General features: G+C 49.3%; 1 protein-coding gene across 2 annotated transcripts; it reads right to left on the bottom strand.

Moving 5' to 3' along the window:
* Positions 1–5,369: 5,369 nt before the first annotated feature.
* DMRTB1 (DMRT like family B with proline rich C-terminal 1) lies at positions 5,370–11,727 on the bottom strand. Of its 2 annotated transcripts, none has more exons than XM_053920965.1 (4): positions 11,658–11,727; positions 11,089–11,294; positions 7,611–7,827; positions 5,370–6,209 (listed from the first exon to the last, which is right to left on the bottom strand). In XM_053920965.1, the coding sequence occupies exons 1-4, from the start codon at positions 11,677–11,679 to the stop codon at positions 6,145–6,147; spliced, it is 510 nt and encodes a 169-aa protein (XP_053776940.1). In that variant the 5' UTR covers positions 11,680–11,727; the 3' UTR covers positions 5,370–6,144. The 2 variants fall into 2 exon arrangements, with proteins under 2 accessions (XP_053776940.1, XP_053776941.1); XM_053920966.1 differs by lacking the exon at positions 11,658–11,727 and adding an exon at positions 11,453–11,517.
* Positions 11,728–20,082: the final 8,355 nt, after the last annotated feature.

Genomic DNA, 20,082 nt, shown 5'->3' with positions numbered 1-20,082 from the left:
GCTCAACTGATTTTGGCAAAGGTGCAAAAACAATTCAATAGACGAGGATCTTTGCAATGGGCACGGCAGCAACTGGACATCCAGAGGCAAATAAACAAATACATACACGCATAAACCTGAACCTGAGCTTCCCACCTGACACAACAAGGAACTCAAATACAGAATGTAAACCTGAACCTGAACAAATTGGATGGGCCCCACCAATGTCAATATTTGGTTTCTGAGACTGTGCCCTGGTTTTGGATAATGTTACTATTGGGGGAAACTGAGCAAAGGGTATGTGAGATTTCTCTGTATTGTTTCTTACAAGCACATGTGAGCCTATAATTATCTCAAAATTAAAGATGAGTTAAACACGCTCAGCTTGTAGAAATCATCTCGGGGAGGAGACACATAAAAGGGGTGGGAGGGGGCCTCTCCAAGGGGAGAAACAGGAGTGGGTGAGAGAGGAGAGTTACCCTTTTAAATTGCTCACCATTTCCACGCATTACATATATGCATAATTAATTATTTTTTAGCGAAAACAAAAAGTCTGGAGAAAGGAAGAAACAAACCTAAAAGGAAATAGTTCGGTAAAAATCAAAACTGTCTCCTAGGTCACAAATTAAAAGCATTATTTTTTATGAATTTCCTGTATAGCTTATGAGAGAGCTTAGATTTAAATTTTAATATACTATTAATGCTATTGTTTTTCAATCGACTTCATGCTTGGTTTATTTTCAAAACAAAATTAAACGGTTTGGAAATTTTTTTAAAATGATTTCACTGCTTGTGGAAGATGTGAGTTAGGTTGTTCTTTATACTTGTCCTGCCCACATGCCTTGGAACCGGCCTGGGCTGAGTGGGCTGCAGTGGGGCAGCGAGTCTGGGGGGCCACAACTTCCCCAGGACTCACAACCCCACTCTCCACCCCTCCGAACCCTCCCCCCGCCCCCAGAAGTAGGAGACCACATGTAATGTGATTAGAGACTTAGCTTTGGATTCAGGTGGAACCTGGATTCAATCCCAGCTCTGTAATTTACAGATAGTATGCCCAGTGCTGGAACCTCAGCTGTGCGGGAACCTCAGCTCTGCAGGCCTCAGTCTCGCCGTCCGTAAGACAGGAGTGTGGTGGTGCCTGCCGGGGTGGGTCAGTGTGAGCATTCACAGGGAGAATTTGTGGAAAGTGCTCGGCATGGTGCCGGCATTGGGAAGCAGCAGGAAGTAAAGGGCCACGGCTGTAGGCCTCGGCCTCTGGACGTGGGTGATGACAGCACAGGGACCATATTCTGTGCAGTGAGAGGTGGCATCAGAGCTGCTATTTCACACAAGCACTCCCCGCATCCTCAGCAGAGTCCTGAACCAATGTTCCCAGGGGCAGAGGGAGGCTCCAAGAGGTTCCAAGATGTGCCCAAGAGCACACAGCCAGGAAGAGGCCAGGGTGAAGGGCGGGGCCCAGGAGAAATGGCTGTGGCTCGCTCTTGGGTTTCTGAGCAGCTCCCCAGTAAGAGCGACCTAGGCCCAGGCCCACAGATACCACAGGGCACAGAAGAGGAGGGGGCTGGAAGATCATCGGGGGCCCTGGTGGTGTGGCTCAGTCGGAGCATCACCGTGCACCGAAGGGTTAGGGGTTTGGTCCCCAGTCAGGCCTGTATGGGAGACGACCGTCCGAGGTTGCTCTTTCACACCTCTCTCTTTCTCTGCTCGCACACACCTTCCTCTCTCTCTAAACAAATCAATAAAAATATATCCTCAAGTAAAGATTAAAAAAAAGAAAAAGAATCCTCGGGGCTGCTGAGAGAGAAGCTCATCCCCAGCCCAAGAGGGTGCAGAGCACCCCCACCCCACTTTCCAGAGGAACTGGGGCATCCCGGTTGGGAGGGCTTCTCTCAGTAGGGTTTGGGGGACCAAAACCTAGAGGTGCAGCCTTAGAAAACATACCTCCTTGTTCTGCTCTGCCCACAGAACAAGCACTCTGTCAGTGCCAGCTTGCACAGCGGGGCTTATGGCGACCCCACTCCACGGCGGGGGCTCAGGCACCAGGAGACCCTCACTGATCACTGTGATGCCGACTTCAGCATTCTCTCTCGGAGTGGGCAGTGGTTTCAAGAGGCAATGTCCTCAGGCTGCCCTCCCTAGGCTGCTTGACTCTGTCCAGAATCGAGGGTGCATTCGCATGGCCCATGTTCAAAAATCTCCAGATGTTAATTCAGGGCAAAATGGACACTTAAAACTCTAGAACTGGTGCTCAGGGATGTCTGTTGCCCTTTGCATGCCCTTGGCCACTTCTAAGCTGTGTGACTTGGGACAAATCACCACCCCTCTCGATGTCTCGCTGTCCTTTACAAACGATGGCAGCACACGTCTTTCCTGGGCAGCGGTGAGGACTACCTGCGGGAAGGGCGCAGAGGGCTTGGCACCCAGCACAGTCTCAGGAAGGCCGACTCCGCGTGTGGGGCTCCGCGGACAGAGCACACATGTTAAGCAAATGATGCTGCTGTGCGTGGCCAGAGGCAGGGCAAACCAACCCTCCATGCAAAACCCACAAGATGGCCCAGAAATCCAGCCACTTATTCTGCAACCGGCCCTCACTAACAACAGGCTTGACCGATGCAGAACTCCACACAAATGGGAGCTGGGGACACAGACAAATGAGACCTTGTCACTGCCTCCAAGAAGCCCACAGTCTGTCGGAGGGACTCTGCTCAGTGGGATCAGTGTGACAGAGGGTGGCAGAGGGCAGGGGCAGGCCCTACAGAGCCTCCTAATCCAGGTAGAGGGAGCCTGGAGGAGAGGCACTTGGACTAAGACTGAAAGGCTAAGTAGGAGAGGAGTCGTGATGGTGACATAGGACGCTAGGCAGGAGACTCAGCAGGTGCAAACGCGCAAAAAGAAGAGGAGGCGGGGATTATTCACGTCAGGCGACACCCGGGGTGGGTTGGGGCTGCTGCTTGGAGACCAAGACAGGAGGGCATCTACTTCACAGCGCAAAGACGATTGCTGAGGCTGGTGATCACACAGCCTAGCCTGCAGGCTCATCACTTTGATTTCCCAGGAAGATCACAGGTCTCCGGGAGGTGCTTCGACTCCAGCGCTGCAGAAAACTGTCCCTGCAGCTTGGCTGGCGCACTTCTCCTGGGACCCAGGTCGGGGACGGGCGGGGGGAGGAGGCCCCTACTCCGCAGTGGTCTCACCTCCGTCACCCTGCCCACAGCTGCTGCTCACCGCCCTCTCCCGGCAGCGCCCTGCCGGTGCAGCGGTGTCCAGGATGGCCGACCTGCTGCCTTCCAGAACACCCTCTGGGCTCACGGCCAAGCCCGCCCCTTCGGGGTGAGTAGTGCTGCCCATCCTTTGCTGCCTGAACCTGGCTGACCCCGCAGAGCGAGAGGAGGCTGGAGAGGTGGGTGGGCAGGCTGGGCTGAAGGTCTTTATTCTGAGAGCAGTAGGGAGCCATGAGAGGCACGAGAGCAGGTTAGGAACGCGAGCAGATCTGTTATTTCATGCTCCTTCTGCTTCAGAGGACAGCCTGGAAGAGCAAGGCGTTCAGAAGCATGGGCTGCAGTGACTGGAAGGGCTACAGGGAGCAGGGTCCACTGACCCCACCAGGGGAAGTGACCATGGTGACAGCCCACAGGAAAGGACAGAACTTGGGGCTCACACCCAGGGTAAGGAAGGAAGGCAGGCCTCCCACTGTGCCCCAGAGTCGGTCTTATCACCCCAGAAGCACCTTCAAGGCTCCAGGAAAGATGCAGACCATTCTCTGGAGATTCATCAGGTCGCAGGCCTGTAGGAGAACTGAACCACCGCCTTCCTGGAGTCCTGTAGACTGAACGCTGCAGGGCATCACTCTCCTCACGGGCCAGAGCTTCCACTCAAGCCCCACAGGCGAACTAAACATCCTGCTTCCTCGCGTTAGTCTAGAATGGCCACAGATTGTCTCATACCTCTGTGTGCTTTGATCGGAAACAGAAAGCAGCTTTATTGATTAACGCAGCTTGGTTGGGGAAAAAAAACCTTTCAAAACAAGGATAAAACAAGGTGTGATTTAAAAAAAAAAAGTTGGGGGCTGATTAGCCCCACTGACCACACTGACAGGTCAGCGGTCCAGCAAGGGCAGGGTGAGTGAGGCTGAGCAGAAGCAGAGCCTCACATGGCTCGTGTCATTTCAGCCCTGGGGGCAGGACTGGCCTGGGGTGGCCCACAGCTGCAGCCTGTGAGCCAGGTGAGTGTGAAATCGCGGCACCGTCAGGCCCAGACTGAGGCCAATGCCTGGTTTTGCCCTGCTGAAACCACTGCACCTGTAACGCGGTAACTGAAGATGCCCACGATGGCACCTGCCTGGGTGCCTTCACCAGAGCAGGCCCTGGCCTGGACTCCCAGCCGCCACACCCACGGGGGTAGTGGGGAAAACAGTATTGCTTCTCAATGATCCTCCCACTACCTGCCCTAGGAAGACACGTGGGCACCCCTGCCCATAGGCAAGACAGGAAGCAGGCCAGCCTGCCCTCCTGGGGCCAGTCTTTCCCTGGACAGAGAACAGGACGCTGCTCCCCACTCTGTAACCCTTCAGTCCAGGTCCCCGCCCTCTCTGTCCCCTACTGGGAGTGCCTATCTGCACCTAACTCATTCTTGCCCCCTAAGAGGCAGCCGAGGCCCTGACTCCAGGCTTTCTCCCACCATCCCCACAGCCCCCTCTTCCTCTGTCCCCGATGCCACCAGACAATACCCGTTTCTCCTGCTGGAGCCCACGCTCCTCAGGGGCAGAGCTGGTGACTACAGATGTAGGGTGGTTTTTTTAATCTTTGCCTGTGGACATGCTTATTGATTTTAGAGAGAGGGGAGGAGGAAGAGAGAGAGAAACATTGATGTGACAGAAACGTTGATCAGTTGCCTCTTGTATGAGCCCTGACTAGTAATCAAACCGTGACCTTTTAGTTTCTGGGACAAAGTTCCAACCCAGCCACACTGGCCAGGGCAGATGTAGGAAAACTTTTAAATGAAGGAGCAAATGAAAACAGGGGAAGCGCCCAAGATCCTAAAACCATGTCCCTCTGCAGGGGCCTTGAAAGGACCTGAGGAAAGGAAATGAAAAGACATCTTCACATTTTATGTGTCTGCATCAGATTTCCTTAAGAGGCCTCCGTTTCTTAACAGTATTAGCAACAAGAAACGACGGGAGTCCTGCTTGCGTCTCTCCCTTGGTAACTAAAGGCAGGGAGGGGCGAGGAGGGAGAGCAGGGGAAGACGTAGTAAGCACACAGTGGAGGGACGCAGGCTGAAGGCCCCAACCCCTCTCCCCAACACTGCCTCCCACAAGGATTCAGAGAGAATACACCTTCCACAAGGATTTCCATGCTCGTTTTATTTCAACAGTCAACTTGTCCCCAGAGAAGAAATTGCTGACGTCATAGGCACTTTGGAAGCACCATTCTATTCTCTGAGAATGGCATTGGTGCTTACAAATGGCCCACTTTTTTAAGTTGGCAACCACTATAGAAACACTACATAATAAAACTGTAATAGATTTTTAAAAAACTACAAATGATGCCTATAAATGGCTTAAACTTGATGGAGGGGAGGTGAAGCAGCCCCAAGGGTCACGACGCTTACTGGTAAGGCCCCTTGGAGAAAGGCCGAGGGGCAGTGGCCAGGTCAGCCGTGGGAGGCGAACAGCGAAGAAGGACATTCCAGAACCTGCTGTCAGTGCCCTGGTCCTGGCTGCTCGCGCCGGCCACCTGGACGAGCCGGAAGCCTGGTGTTTGTGCTGCCCCCAGCTGGGGACGAGGCAGAGGCAGAAGGCCAAAATGCACGGTGCCTCCTGTTCTGGAACGGGGTCTGAGGAAATCAAGACCGCCTCTGAGGGCGAGTCTCACAAAAGGCAGCACGACCCAGAGATGGTTAAATTCATTCCTGAACGTGAGTTTCCACCAGCGCCTCCCTCAGAGCCCTGGTCCTCCCCTGGGAACTTCCTCCTCACTTCTCCTGTTCAAGCTCACATCTCAGAACTGAGAAACTTAGAAACCGCCCTCTTTCCTCCTATCTTGAAGTGGGAATTAACTCCATCCTTTGTCTATCACTCCTCCCTCCCTACACATCACTGAACACAAAAGAAAACCACTGCAGTCACGCCCCCACTGCCCCACTCCGCAGGCCCGAGCCCTGGGCCTAGTCGGACTGCTCCTGAGACGAAGGCTGGCTGGGCTCGCGTGGCGCCTCAGCATCCTGGTCATCTGCAAAGAACAAACAAGAGGGACTAGACTTAGAAGTAGGAAAATTACCTATTTTTAGGCCCTAAGGAAAATTAGTTTGCCTTTAGTTTGCTAAGTGTCAGGAGGCTGGAATTCTAGTTCCCACATGATACAGGCTCAAGTTCAAACTCCAGTCCTGCCTGTCACAGGCTGGGCAGCATGACACAAGCTCCCTCAAAGCTCTGACCCCAGCTCCTCCTCCTGCCAAATGAGATGATGCCTACCTTGCAACATCAGGCCAGCAGGGGGACCAGGAAAAACAGTAAGTGAGAACTAACTCTCACTAATGTGTTTATCACCACAGGTTCTGTTTAGCCCTCAGAATAGCCTCACGAGGTGGGAGCGCTCTCGGTCCACGCGTGCGGATACTGACACTGAGGCACCACGGCGTGAACTAACTTGCCCAAGGTCACACGGCTGGTAAGTGCAGGAGCCTGGCTGTCCAGCACTGAGGCCAGAATGCTTCAGGCCACCTCTCCAGCTAACAGATCCAGGCAGCTCACACACAGCGGGTGTGCAACAGGCCTCGGTGTCCTCTTCAGTAAAATGGGAATGACGTCACCAGGCGGACCCAGCTCAGGAGCTCTTTCTGACAGTCATTGTAAAGACTGGGCTGAGTTTGCCAACCCTTCCCAAATCATTCCTTTTCCTCAGAGGCTTCAGGGGAGGATTGAAAGAGATTTTTTAAAAAATCCTTGAACATAAAAATAATGCAACCCAGAGATGAATGACTTCATTCTGCAAAGGGCCCTTAAAAGAAAACCCAAAGCACTTTCATATCTGGAATTTCAGCTGACCTTTGCAGTAAGGCAATGAAGGGGCTCATTTTACAGATAAGGAGACTGAGGCCTAGAGAAGGGTCTGTTGTGGCTGGTGAACCTCACCCAGCGCACCAGTGGCAGAGCTGCGACGGCCGGGTCTCTAGCTCCTGGTCAGGTCTCTAGCTCCTGGTCAGGTTCTCTCTCCAGAGATCACCCCACCAGACGGAAACTGGCTCCTGCTGCCGCTCCAGGCTGAGCACTGGCTGCTTCCCCCACCAGCGAGGCCGGACCTCTGTTCTGAACACACCACACTCCCGCCTTCCTCCACACCTTTGCCCCGGGGCCCCGAAGAGCCACTTCTGGAGAGGTCACTGGAGCCAGACAGAGAATTCTGTTGAAATCTGAGCTATGCCATTTACATCTATGAGAACCCCGCAGAGTTCTATTGGTTTCCTTTGCTTGTATATGGAATTTAAGGGGATGTAAAGAAAGCTTATCCCAGGCCCAGCACACTTTAATTTTGTTCTCCATTTCCCTTCTCTCCACATCTACTCCAGGTTAGCCCCCTTCCTCCAAAAAGGCTTCCTGGCTCCCCCACACTGGAAGGCTGGCACTCACTTACCAGTGGTCTCCTGGTCTGTATCAGAATGGATGGCCAGCGAGAAAGATGCTGGTGGTGGCGGCGGTGGCAGCGGCGGCAGGAAGTGGATCGCAGAGAGGAAGCCCGGTGGGAGGAACTGGGGCTGTGGTGACAGTGGCGGTGACGGCAGCAATGGTGGCGGCAGCAGGGTGGGCGGTGGGGGATAGCTTGGCTGGAAGTCTTCCCCTGGCTCCGCTGCCTGCGTGGCACACTCAGCAGAGAAGCCGGACAGAGGAGACGGTTAGCCAGATGGGCTGATCAAACATGCCCCATTCTCCCAAATGGGGGGCTCCCCATGGGCTAGGTTCACCGGTGTGGCCCAAATACCTGGACAGAAGGTGCCTGAAACTGGGTGTTCAGCAAACACCCACTTAACGACAGGAGGCGAGAAGGTGCACAGGCACACCTCAGATAAGCCTGGGGAAGAGCCACACGGTCGCCGGGGCGGAGCCCTGCCATCTGTGCGTAGACCCGACACCTCATTTCATCCCTACAGCCCGAGAAGGGCAGCTCTCTTCCCGTCCCCGTTGTAATGACAGAAGCCTGCGTCCGTGGCATGAAGCTACCGCCCCTGGGCTGCAGAGCTGGTGAGTGACTGAGGCAGGACTGCACCCCAAATTGGTGTGACCCTGTTGCTCTGTGTTGGGCAAGGGTCCAAGTGCATTCCCAACCTCTTGCGGTGCCATCTTCTGGCACACGTAATGACGTGTCAGTACGAGTCAGGGAGTCTCCAGGCGGCCTGTTCTGACAGGACAGGATACCTGGGGGTTTGTGGTGCAGCTATCACTGAGTCGGGGAAGCTGGGTGACCTCAGGAAAGTGGGTTCAGCCATCAACCATTCTGTGCTTCTGCTACTTCTTCAGAAGATGGCAGCCAACCCCACGCCACTGGGCCCCAGGGCTGGAAGGAAGGGATCTGGAGGGGTGATCACCGCACAGCTCCAGGCTTAACTGAGAAAAACGTGAGTGTGCTAAAAGTAACAACGAATTTCAGGTGTCGTTCCTGTTATTTGTTCTCCATCCAGATACTTCACAGCAGCACTTCACAAACTGTGTTCCAGAGAACCCTGGTGTCCTACATGGTATTTTTAAGTGTCCTCTGTCAAGGGAGTTTGAAAAACCCCACATATTGCCCACACAACGGTGAGTCACACGTGAGCACATCAAAGCCTCGAGGCCATCTGCAAAAATCTCCTTAGGTTAATCCAGCATATCCTAACTTAATGTGCCCACAAAGAAGGAAGGAAAGCCTACTTTTAAGTACCTACTACACGCCAGACCCTGGGCCAGGCACCTTATTTAAGCTATCAATGGCCCCGTGAGACAGGTACTCTTGTCCCAGTTGCACAGACGAAGCACCTGAATGAGGTCCTCAGAAGTGGGGGGCTTCCCCGGGCCATACAGATGGTAAAAAGGAAGACTGGACACCAGGTCTGTCCAACTCCAGGCCTGTGATGTTTTGTGGGAAGAGAACAGAGGAAGCAAAGAAGCCACAGGTGGGACAGAGACAGAATAGAAGATAGACAACATCCCTGGGGAGTATATGGGTCCTGAGCAGGGGGGGGCAGGACAAGGATGAAAGCAGTTCATAGGCTCTTGGTTTGAAACAGCTTCACAAATAAATGCTGGATCTTCTATGCAGACACGAGGTGGGTGGGAGGGGGATTATCAGTGCTTTAATTCCAAGCCACTCAGCCAAGTTTCCCCTGGATCACAGCTCCTGCCCGGGGCCCCGTGGTGGCAGCGCAGGCCCACATACACCAGCTGAGATCACACTCTTTAACAATGGCCGTCTGGCGGGCCTGTCAATCAGAGCCCTGCTCCGGACGCCAGGCTCCAGGCTTCTGTGTGAGCAGACGGTGGGTGCAAGCTCCACTTGGCCACGACCCCTCTCTTTGTGTGGAGGCTAGAGATGCCACGCTGTCCCTGGGGCCGGAAGGGGGTGGCCAGTACCCACAGATTTCAGGTGGGGCAGAGTGGTGGTGAGAGTCTTATTTCTTCTACCTCTACCTGAGAGACAGGCTTAGGGCAGCAGAAAGCACCCGGGCTCCAGAGTCAGGGCAGCCCAGGTGTACATCCTGTTTCCGTTATGGACCTGCTGGGTAATTTGGATCCCAGTCCCTCACTCACCAGTTCTGTGACATTGCACAGATACAGACCTTCTCCAAGCCTTCTTCCTCTACTCTACAATGAAATAACAACACAAACCTTGAAGGCTCAAATAAGGGTCAGTAGATGCCCTGGAAATTATTAAGAACAGTGGTTTTCAGACTCTCCCTGCTTGAATCAATGGAAAATGATGTATAAATAAAACTTTACAATATCTGAAACAGAGAGAAGGGGTACCACTGAGGCTGAAGCAAGAGTGGGGATCCAGCACCCCACATGCCTGACCTGCCTGGACAGAGCTAGGGCTCCATGGGGTACTAGCTCCACATGCTGCGGCTAATGATCCTCATTATGTAAATGTCAAGCTTTCATCTTTTTTCTTTATTGCTTTCCACATTAAACCAAACAAGCCTGCTCTCTCCTCACTCTTCTCCACCCTCCACGCAAGGGAAACATCTCTAACACTCAAGGTCAGGCTTTCCGCTCTGAGGGAAGGAGTAAAGGTGATGGTGGTCTACACTTCCGTGGACGTGAGCTGCATTAGAGCCAGCCTTCTCCGCAGGTCCAGCCGTATGGGCCCACAGTCAGAACTGGCCCCACAGGCCTTTCGCTATCCTCCTGCAGTTCTGGTGGCCCTCAGGGAGACGGCTTCAAACTTCCCTGGTCTGGAAGTAGCTGGCAACCAAAGCCACAAAACCCAGTCACCCCGACTTGTATCTCACACCCCAGGGACGGCCTGACTTACACATCCAGTGTTCAGAACTCCAGGCTTGCAGAGCACACCAGTTTTTAACTGACCACTGATCTTACGAAAGGATTAAATTTCATTCCTCCTTTCAACACATATAACCTAAGGTGACAGGCGTTTGGGGGAAAGGTTTCCATAGTTTTCATGACTAACCTTAAATGCCTCTTCCTCCTGAAAGTCCTCTGCAGTCTCAAGTGGGCCACACCTTTGGGCAGGGGACCTATGTCTGCTCCTGCCTCTGCCCTGAACTTTAAGGCTCCAGGGAAGTGGTATCACCTTTCTGACACCTGGCAAAACGAAGGGCCCTGCTAGCCCCAGCACTGCTGGAGCCCCGGCCGGCGGCCACTCAGTCAGCGCTCCCCGGCTTATCTGAGATGTGTCTGAGCCCCCAGAGCTTTTTCGTCTATGGCTCTAAAAAGCAAATGCCACAGCCCAGGCTGACCTGTGTACAAGGACTGGGCTTATCTACACCTGTGCACTTCCAGAGGTGCACCCTGGACAAGGAAGCCAGCTGGTGTCCTGGAATTGAGCGTATACATATGTAAGAGCAGCAAGAGCAAATGGGACACGGAGGAACCCAGAAAGGAGTCGGGGTGGCACTCACCGAGCCTCCTCCATGGTAGTGGCTGTAGGACACATGCCGGAAGCCCTGCTGCACAGGGATCCCCAAGCCTGGGGACACATCCTGGTAGCCCAGCGGGAATGGGTGATAGGGGTACATGCTGGAGCAGCTGGGATACAGCTTGGAAGGATCTCTCTCCAGGTACTCAGACCCCACCACAGAATCTGAGTGGATATTCAAAGAGAGCCCTAAAAAGGCAAGCAATGAGAGAAGTATTAAAAACACAAAGAGCTGAGAAAAAGAGCATCACATTACTATCCAAAGACAGAGGTAGAGTAAACACTCAGATCCATTTACAAAGAACTCCCACATCCATCATGCTTTTGACCCTCCCTGCTTTTTAAACCTTTCTACCACATCCCGCGGTTAGAAAAAGTCCTGGGCACAGCCACGGAGCCCACGCGGGCTGACTCCTGCTTCCACTCCAGCCTCCTCCAGTGCTAAACTAGCAGCTGCTTCTTTCTCGTCCACTTCAAGGCCTCTGCAGATGCTGCTCCCTCGTCTTGGAAGGCGTTCTGCACTAAGCCCACATTGCCTCCTCAGTACTCAACTTCTACTCTTCCTTAGGTCCATAGCTAGACCATTAACTGTTAGAGAGCTCTACACGTTGATTTGTGCGATTCTCCGGTCCACGCGGCTCCTGTCACTAGGACAAGATCCCTGTGGGCAAGGGACTGGACTTTCCTGTCACCTTTTCATCACTATCGCCTGGCACACAGTTCGTGCTCAGCCCCTGCTCATGGAGGGAAGGAACAAAGGGACGCATTGTGTCGGTGGAAAGGTATCCTTCCACAGGACTGCTGTTCCCTGAGGACTGGGTTTTCTTACTATATCCCAAAAGACAGAAACGGTCTGCAGGGCACACCAGGGCCAATCCCCTTAACACACAGGCGGAAGGAGCCCGCCAATGGTGGCAGAGTGAGTGGCCCCCCGGCCCCGCCCCGGCCTCAGACTTGTGCGCCTCCTGTCACCCATCAAAGGAAAAACCAACAGGGATCTTCACTCAAAACCAGCTGTTTTTCTAAAAGCCTCAAATCTACTTGTGATTTGAAGTTTCACTTTAATACTGAAAGCATAATATACATAGGAACAACATAATTTATGCACATGGTGGGCAGGAAAAAGTAGACAGCATCTCCATGAACCAACTTTCTCCTCCTGCATGGAGCAAAAAAAAAAGCTGTCCATTCCCAGCCACCCACACCCAGGGAACCGGTGGGAGAGGGTATGAAATGGGGAGCGCACACTCGGCCAGGGCTTGGATAAGGGGAGGGGCCTCCAGAATGCAGAAAGAGACAGAAGCGTGGCCAGGCACAGGAAGTCCTACAGGGGGAGGGGGCAGGGTGGGGGGAGGATGCCACCCAAGAAATGAGCGGGAAAGGGTGCTAAGGCAGACTAGAGGAAGGTACAGTTGAAGAGAAGCCTTCTAGAAAAAGCCATCAGCTCTCGGAAAAGGTGGAGGAATGCGCAGGCGCAGAAATCATCGCGCGGGCCCACCCACTGAGACGGCCTGGAGGGAGGTGCCTCCAGCACAAGAAAAGGGCGGGAAGACGTGCGCAAGCGCAGTAGGGCTAATGTCTCCTCGAGAAGGCCCGGCTAAGGGGACTGGAAGCCATTTTATCCTTGCAAGATAGAAAAGCAAGCATTGTACCTAAGGATTAAAAACAGTCTGCACCACCCACTCCTATCTCTTTTACCTTTTTGCAAAAAAGCACTCAACCCAAATCTGTATGCAGACTAAGTTTTCTCAAAGCAAGTTTACTTCAGAAAGCATTTTCCCCACCCCCTCCCCAAAGTCCCATCGGGGACGCCAACATGGGGTTCGGGGAGGCTGCAGCCCTGATAGGAACCAATGGCAGAGGAAGGCTGCATGGAGCCTGGGAATCTTACCGAAGGCGAACGGCGAGCCGGGAATGGGCCGAGGCGGCCTACGCATCTCCATGTGGCCAGAGCCTCCCTCGCCCGCGGCGTCCGCCGCGAGCTGGGACCCCATGACACTGGGAATGGCCACCGCAGCTTGTTCGCCCACACCGGCATGGCCGCCGGCGGCCGGAACTGGCTGGAAGGCGCCGGGGCCAGGGCTTGGGCCGAGCGGTGGTCTCTCCTGCAAGTAGGTGGCCGCACGGTCCTCAGGGCTGGGCTCCACGTCTCCGGGACTGGCCGGCGGAGGAAGTGGAGGGAGGCTGGAGGCTGGGGCGACGGCTTCGGCCTGGGGGGCTTGCTCCTGATCCTCGTCGGAGGCTTGCTTCCTGAGCATCTTCTGCGCGGCCATGATCTTCTGGCGTTCAGTGATAAGGAAGCACTTGTCGCAAGTGCACTGCTTCCAGCGACAGTTGCCCGCGTGGCCCTTGACCGCCACCAGGAAGCCATGGTTCCGGCACCGCGAGCATTTAGGGGTGCGCTGCATCTTGTGGGCCAGCTTGGCAATGTCTGCCTTCATTGGACAACCGCCACCTCTGGGAGCTGCTGAGCAAGTGAAGCGGGAAGAGCAGAGCCCCGGAAGTCCCTGGTGCTAGGGACATTGGATACACTTGTAACGAAGTTGTGCTCAGTACCTCCCAGGAACTGCAGCGAGACCCCTTGCATTTTCTCAACTTTTGGAGGGGGGATGGTGCAAAATTTGGAGTTTCTGTGCCTTGATTAATCGGATGCAAGGGGTTGGGTTGAATAAATTCTATATGGAACGCTATTGCATGTATGTCATCTGGGTTATCTGAAGTTGTGGGCATTTAATTTTTCCGAAATTTCTATTCTTATTACCCCAGAGACAAGGTATTTTGTAACTTCAAACAAGGCGGAGTAATGTTCAACGGTCCACAGATTTAAAACTCCAGAGGAATGTAGCTCTCAGTAAATCCATTCCAGTAAAAAAAGCTTTCTAAGATACAAACCGTGTTTCTCCTCCCAAAAGCGGCTGCTTAATTTCATTTCTTGCCCCTGTGGAGAAGCCGCCGTTCACAGTGACGCTTCCAGAATATTCTCAAGAGCTCAGAGCAGTGTGACAGTGGCTCATGGGTGTGTCCTGTAGTTCCCATGTAAGACTTCATTCCTGGAAGATGGCCTGTTGCTGTTTGAGATGCCTTCCAAAGTAAAGCATACTTAAAATGCTTTAAAGTAAAATAGACCTAGTATATTCTAGCATGAGTTTGACTCATTGCTTAACTTCGCCATGAATTTAGTTATACCTGTAAAGCACCCCAAATCTCGGGACGCCCGAAAAACTGGCATGAATTTCATAGTTTCTCAAGGCAACTAAATTACTTCATTTCCTTGTTTGTTAGAAATTTGTGACACCCAGAGGTCTTTTTTTTAAGTCCCTAAAAAAACAAGTGGGCCACTCACACCTAAGTTGAAAGCTTATTGATCATAGAATCGATCATGTTTAAGAAGGTAGTTATGGTTAACACTTGGCTGAGACGTGCACTTTCAATTGCCCTTTCTCGGAGACTCTGGCAGCAGAATGTTCTGCAGAAGCCGAGGCCTAGCCAGTGTCCTTCTTGATTATCCTGTGTCTCGGGTTGCAGCTGAACTATACATTTCTCACCAGCTGCCTGAGAATAGGAAACATTTGCCATTCTGAGGCTGGTTAGATACTGAAAGGCTGAATAGCGGTTTGTAAAGCCTTTTTTCTGCTTGAAAGAAATATATTCACATCTTATTAAGAGGGCAAGAGTATAACTGTATTATTTGGCCCTTCGGGAATTTCACTGGTAGTTTTATATCCATTTGAAGAGATCTAGGTTTGTCTCTGATAAAAGAACAGGCAAGTTCTTTTCTGACTCCACCGAATTCAAGATAATTTTTTACTGACTCTGTCATTTGAAAAAGGTACTTAAAAATCATAGCTTCAGTACTATTGTCAACAAATCTAGGGCATAAGCTTCATTGTTTCATGATACTGCAAGTTTAAGGTCACTTTCTGCATTATTGAATTTAAAATTTTAACATTAGATGACATCAGATACAAGGCTTAAAAAAAGAAAACCACTTTCATTTACACTTCATGTTTGACCACCCATGTTCTCTTCATTTTCCTATTAATGATTTAAAGGAAAATCCTATTCAAAGCCAACTCTTTGAATTAACATATTTCAGCCTTATTAACTACAAAATGCTTTTATATTTACTTCATAGCTTTAGGGTCAAAATATATCCAAGGTGATGTGAATTTGCACAGTGCTTTAGAATATTAATAAACAACCATATATCTTTTTAATCAGTAGTCACATTGTAAGATGTAGGAACCCCAAGGTTTATACAGTAAACAAATCTAAGAGAGAAAAAAAGGCTAGTTTATTTCTCTTGCCCGCTAAACTCTCAATTTATATAGGTAAATTCCAACAGAGCTTTATTTATTTCACTCTTGGAAATTCAGGCAAATTGATAGTTTTGTTTTATTTAGGTTGAGGACTGATTACTTCTTAGGCTGCTGCTTTTTTAAATGTATATGTTTCTTTAAATTGTTACTTAAAAAGATGGTAACAGATGGTAGCGACATCAAAGTGAAAAACTAGAAGTCAAAAGGATGGGAGCAATAAGTACACAACATTCCCCTTTCTTCCCCGCACCTAAACCTTAGGAAATTTATGTGCAACTCAGTCTGCATCATCATAAGCAATGGTTTATAAAATAACAAGTTATAGTTGCCGAGGAATAAGCAGTTTGACTAATTCACAGTAAAGGGGCTGGCTGGGGGCCATATCTGACTCCCAGCTTCAGTAATGGACCCCTTTCCCTTGGAGTCTCAAGTTTCCTACCTTGAATAATGCCTCTTCTCTTTGGTTAATGTGGCCACTGTTTAATTCTTATGCATTTTAAAGGGCCCTGTATTATGCAATGCATGGAGTATCATTTGTAGTCATTAAATGTTGTATGCACTGTGAGTTTTCCTTAATGGTGGCACCCGAGAGTAAGGAAGGCCTTTCTTTTTTTTTTTTCTTTTTTGCCAATAGCATCTTTTCCCCAGCAGCAGATAACTCAGGTCATCTGCTGTCTTTCCCTTCTTCAGGCTTTCTCAAGTGAGCAATGAAAACTTTACTGAAGATTTTGTAGGGGGTGGAGGGGAGGATTTACATGACATATCCTAGAGGAAATGCTTTTAAAATCCTGCCTCAGCATTTCTGTTTTCTCAGGATCGGACTCTCCTGTGCCACACCCACTGGAGAGAAATTGGTCTGCTGTCCCTCTTCTCCCCCAGCCCCACCCAGTACCCAGCCTCTAGCTTTTCCTTCCTAGGATTTTGTAAGTATATTTTATTGATTATGCTGGTACAATTGTCCCAATTTTTTTCTCCCCTTTATTTCCCCCCTCCCTGCACTGCCTCCCACCATCCAGCATTCTACCCCCCCACCTTAGTTCATGTTCATGGGTCGTACATATAAGTTCTTTGGCTTCTCCATTTCCTATGCTATTCTTACCCTCCCCCTGTCTATTTTGTGCCTACCATTTATGCTACTTATTCCCCGTACCTTTCCTCCTCATTCTTCCCCTCCTCCTCCTGGCTGATAACCCTCCATGTGATCTCCATTTCCATGATTCTCTTCCTGTTCTAGTTGTTTACTTAGTTTTTGTTTTTTAGGTTCAGTTGTTGATAGTTGTGAGTTTATTGTCATTTTACTGTTCACAGTTTTTGATCTTCTATTTCTTAAATAAGTCCCTTTAACATTTCATATTAATAAGGGCTTGATGATGATGAACTCCTTTAACTTGACTTTATCTGGGAAGCACTTTATCTGCCCTTCCATTCTAAATGATAGCTTTGCTGGATAGAGTCATCTTGGATGTAGGTCCTTGCCTTTCATGACTTCAAATACTTCTTTCCAGCCCCTTCTTGCCTGTAAGGTTTCTTTTGAGAAATCAGCTGACAGTCTTATGGGAACTCCTTTGTAGGTAACTCTCTCTTTTCCTCTTGCTGCTTTTAAGATTCTCTCCTTATCTTTAGTCTTGGGTTACTTGATTATTATGTGCCTTGGTGTGTTCCTCCTTGGGTTCTTTGGGACTCTCTGGGCTTCCTGGACTTTCTGGAAGTCTATTTCCTTTGCCATATTGGGGAAGTTTTCCTTCTTTATTTCTTCAAATAAGTTTTCAATTTCTTGCTATTCCTGTTCTCCTTCTGGCACCCCCATGATTTGGATATTGGAATGCTTAAGGTTGTTCCAGAGTTTCCTAAGCCTTTCCTTATTTTCTTTAATTCTTGTTTCTTCATTCTGTTCTGGTTGGATGTTTATTTCTTCCTTTTGTTTCAAATCATTGATTTGAGTTCCAGTTTCCTTCCCTTCACTGTTGGTCCCCTGTATATTTTCCTTTATTTATGTTTGTGTAGCCTTCATTTCTTCCTTCATTTTGCAACTGAGCTCAATCAGTTTTGTGAGCGTCCTGATTACCAGTGTTTTGGACTCTGCATCAGCTAGGTTGTCTGTCTTCTCATCACTTAGTTCTTTTTCTGGAGTTTTGATCTGTTCTTTCACTTGGGCCATATTTCTTTGTCTCGGTGCACCATTCTGGGTGACTATTTCTTTAACTCCTTGGTTGTTGGACTTCCATGCAAATGATTTTCTGGCAGTTCTGGTTGTTCTTTGTTTTTAAATTGGTTGTTATCCTTATTTTGGTTGTGAAAGGAAGTGAAGCGTTTCTGCCTACGCCTCCATCTTGGCCAGAACTCTCCTTACTATATTTTTTAGAGCTCTGTAACAGCTGCGACTCTTATTTTCCTTTATGTCTAGCACAAAATAGACATCCAGTAAATATTTGTTGAATGTATAAATGAATCTTGCCTCCCTCTCCTGCCAATGTCAAAGATATAATTGGCACAGTAAATCAACTTGGCTTTAGCAACTTTCCCCAAACGTTACACAAAGCAGAGAGCCCAGAGTGAATAGGACCACTCTCCTGACAAGCAGAATCTGGGAATCAACTTTTGTCCCTTGAACTCACCCCCTATCCCTAATGGTTTAATAATAGTAATAGTAATAGCTAGCACTAAGTATGTATATGAGCTAGTAATTCTTAAGTTATCTATGTGCATTAATTCATAAAATCTTCACAACAACCCTCTAAGGTAGGTACTATTATTTCCCCCCACATTTTATACATGAAGAAACTGAGGCCTAGCGAAGTCAAGTAACTTGTCCAAAGTTTTACAGCCGTTAAAATGGCAGAACCATGATTCAAAACCAGGAAATCTATCTTCAAATTCCATGTTCTTAACCGTGTATCTGCTAACTCACTATTTCTTTTGAACAAACATGGTACTCTCCCCAAGAAAACTTTGGTGATGAGTAGAAATGTTTGTCTTCTTACATACCCCATTACAGTTGGGGCAAAAGGGGGTAAAGTTGGTAGGAACCTGGGAAAACTTCCTGGGATGCCCTGCTTAGTTGTTTTCCTCAACCCAGAGCCGATATTTATCACCAACTATGGGCTAAACATAAGGGACACAGAGCTAAATACTAAAGCAGGATCCTTACCTTCACTCATACATACTAGCTGGCAAACCATACAGCAAACAATTACAAATGAAAGGGGAACGGTGGGGTGGAGAGGGCAGGATACTATGAGAACCCACATGAGGGTCCTAACCTTCATCAAAAAATCAAGGAATACCTCCTTGAAGGGCTGATTTCTAAGCTGCGGTCTAAAGGATGAATAGGAATGAGCCAGGTACAGGAGCAGGAAGGTTGCATTCCCAACAGAGGGAACAGCAAACTTGAAGGCCTGCAGTGTGGCTACAATACAGTAAGGTCAGGAGACTGGAGAGAGACGAGGTATAGACGTTAAGCAGTAGCCAGGTCTTGGATGGAAGCCTTGGGGGGGGAATACGGGTGTTGCTATCAGAGACTATGGAGAGAAATGGCATGGCAAGAGCCAGGCCAAACTAGAATCCACACACCCAACCATCTAGTCCCTGCCCTTGGTTTTTCTTTCAGAAAGTAGAACAGTAAGAAACTAGGACTTGCATAGGTGTTTCAAGATTAAAATGGAGTTGAGTAGGCTTTTCTTTGTGGTGGGTGGGTTAGGAGGGGCACACATTCAAGGCTAGTCATGGCCCTGAACTAGCACAATGCGTGGCAGTGTTGTTCCTTCTAACCCTGGCGCCCTGCTGACTGATTCATATGAATCTCCTAGGAATCTTAAAAAGGCTAGGCAGTGACGGAAGACCAAGGAGTGAGAGAAAAGAAAAGTGAGATGAAATCAAACAGAATGCAGTTGAAGAGGGTATACATTATTAAAAGGGAATAATAGCTTGAATATCTCTGTCCTTTGTTAAAATGCAAATTTGATTTAACACAACATGTATAAACTTAATGCCAATGTATGCAGGGCACTGTTCCCTAGTAAAATTAGAGTAAAAAAGAACAAGAGAGTAAAGAAAATTAAATTTAATCTCTCTTTTTCTATGTATGTTCCTTGTCTAGTTTCTTAGACACTAAATTCCTATTTATTGAGAGAGAGAGAGAGAGAGAGAGAGAGAGCAAGCTACCCCAGAATTTTCCCTTAAATTCTGCTTTTATGAAAATGGCAAGCAGATATCAGGAATTTATTTCAAAAGCCCTTTTCATTATATGTCAGAGTCAGTAAAACTTCGGTCTATGTTATAACTATAAACAGATGGCAAGAAAAACTTCCCTAGAGACAGGCAAACTGGGTGAGAGCCTGATCCCTACTTATTAGCTATTACCTCAGCTAACTCACTTAACTTCTTTGGGTCTTAGTAGTAGTAGCAGTAGCAAAACTATTTGCACAAGGTACTGTAAATTCTGGTGTCCCACATTTATCCCATTTAATATTAACATTTCGTGAATGTTTACAGCTTTGCAGGCATGGTCTCATTTAAACCACAGAACAAAATCTACAAGGGAGGTCATTTTATTGTGGTTATTTGACAAAAAGTAAAACTAAAACTTAGAGAAGTTAAGAAATTTCTTACCCAAGATATACAGTGGCAGAAACATGTATAAATAGCCTCCAAGTCTGTAT

Source organism: Desmodus rotundus, chromosome 3 (assembly GCF_022682495.2).
Source record: "Desmodus rotundus isolate HL8 chromosome 3, HLdesRot8A.1, whole genome shotgun sequence".
Taxonomy (NCBI): Eukaryota; Metazoa; Chordata; class Mammalia; order Chiroptera; family Phyllostomidae; genus Desmodus; species Desmodus rotundus.
This window is presented reverse-complemented; position numbering and strand designations above follow the sequence as displayed.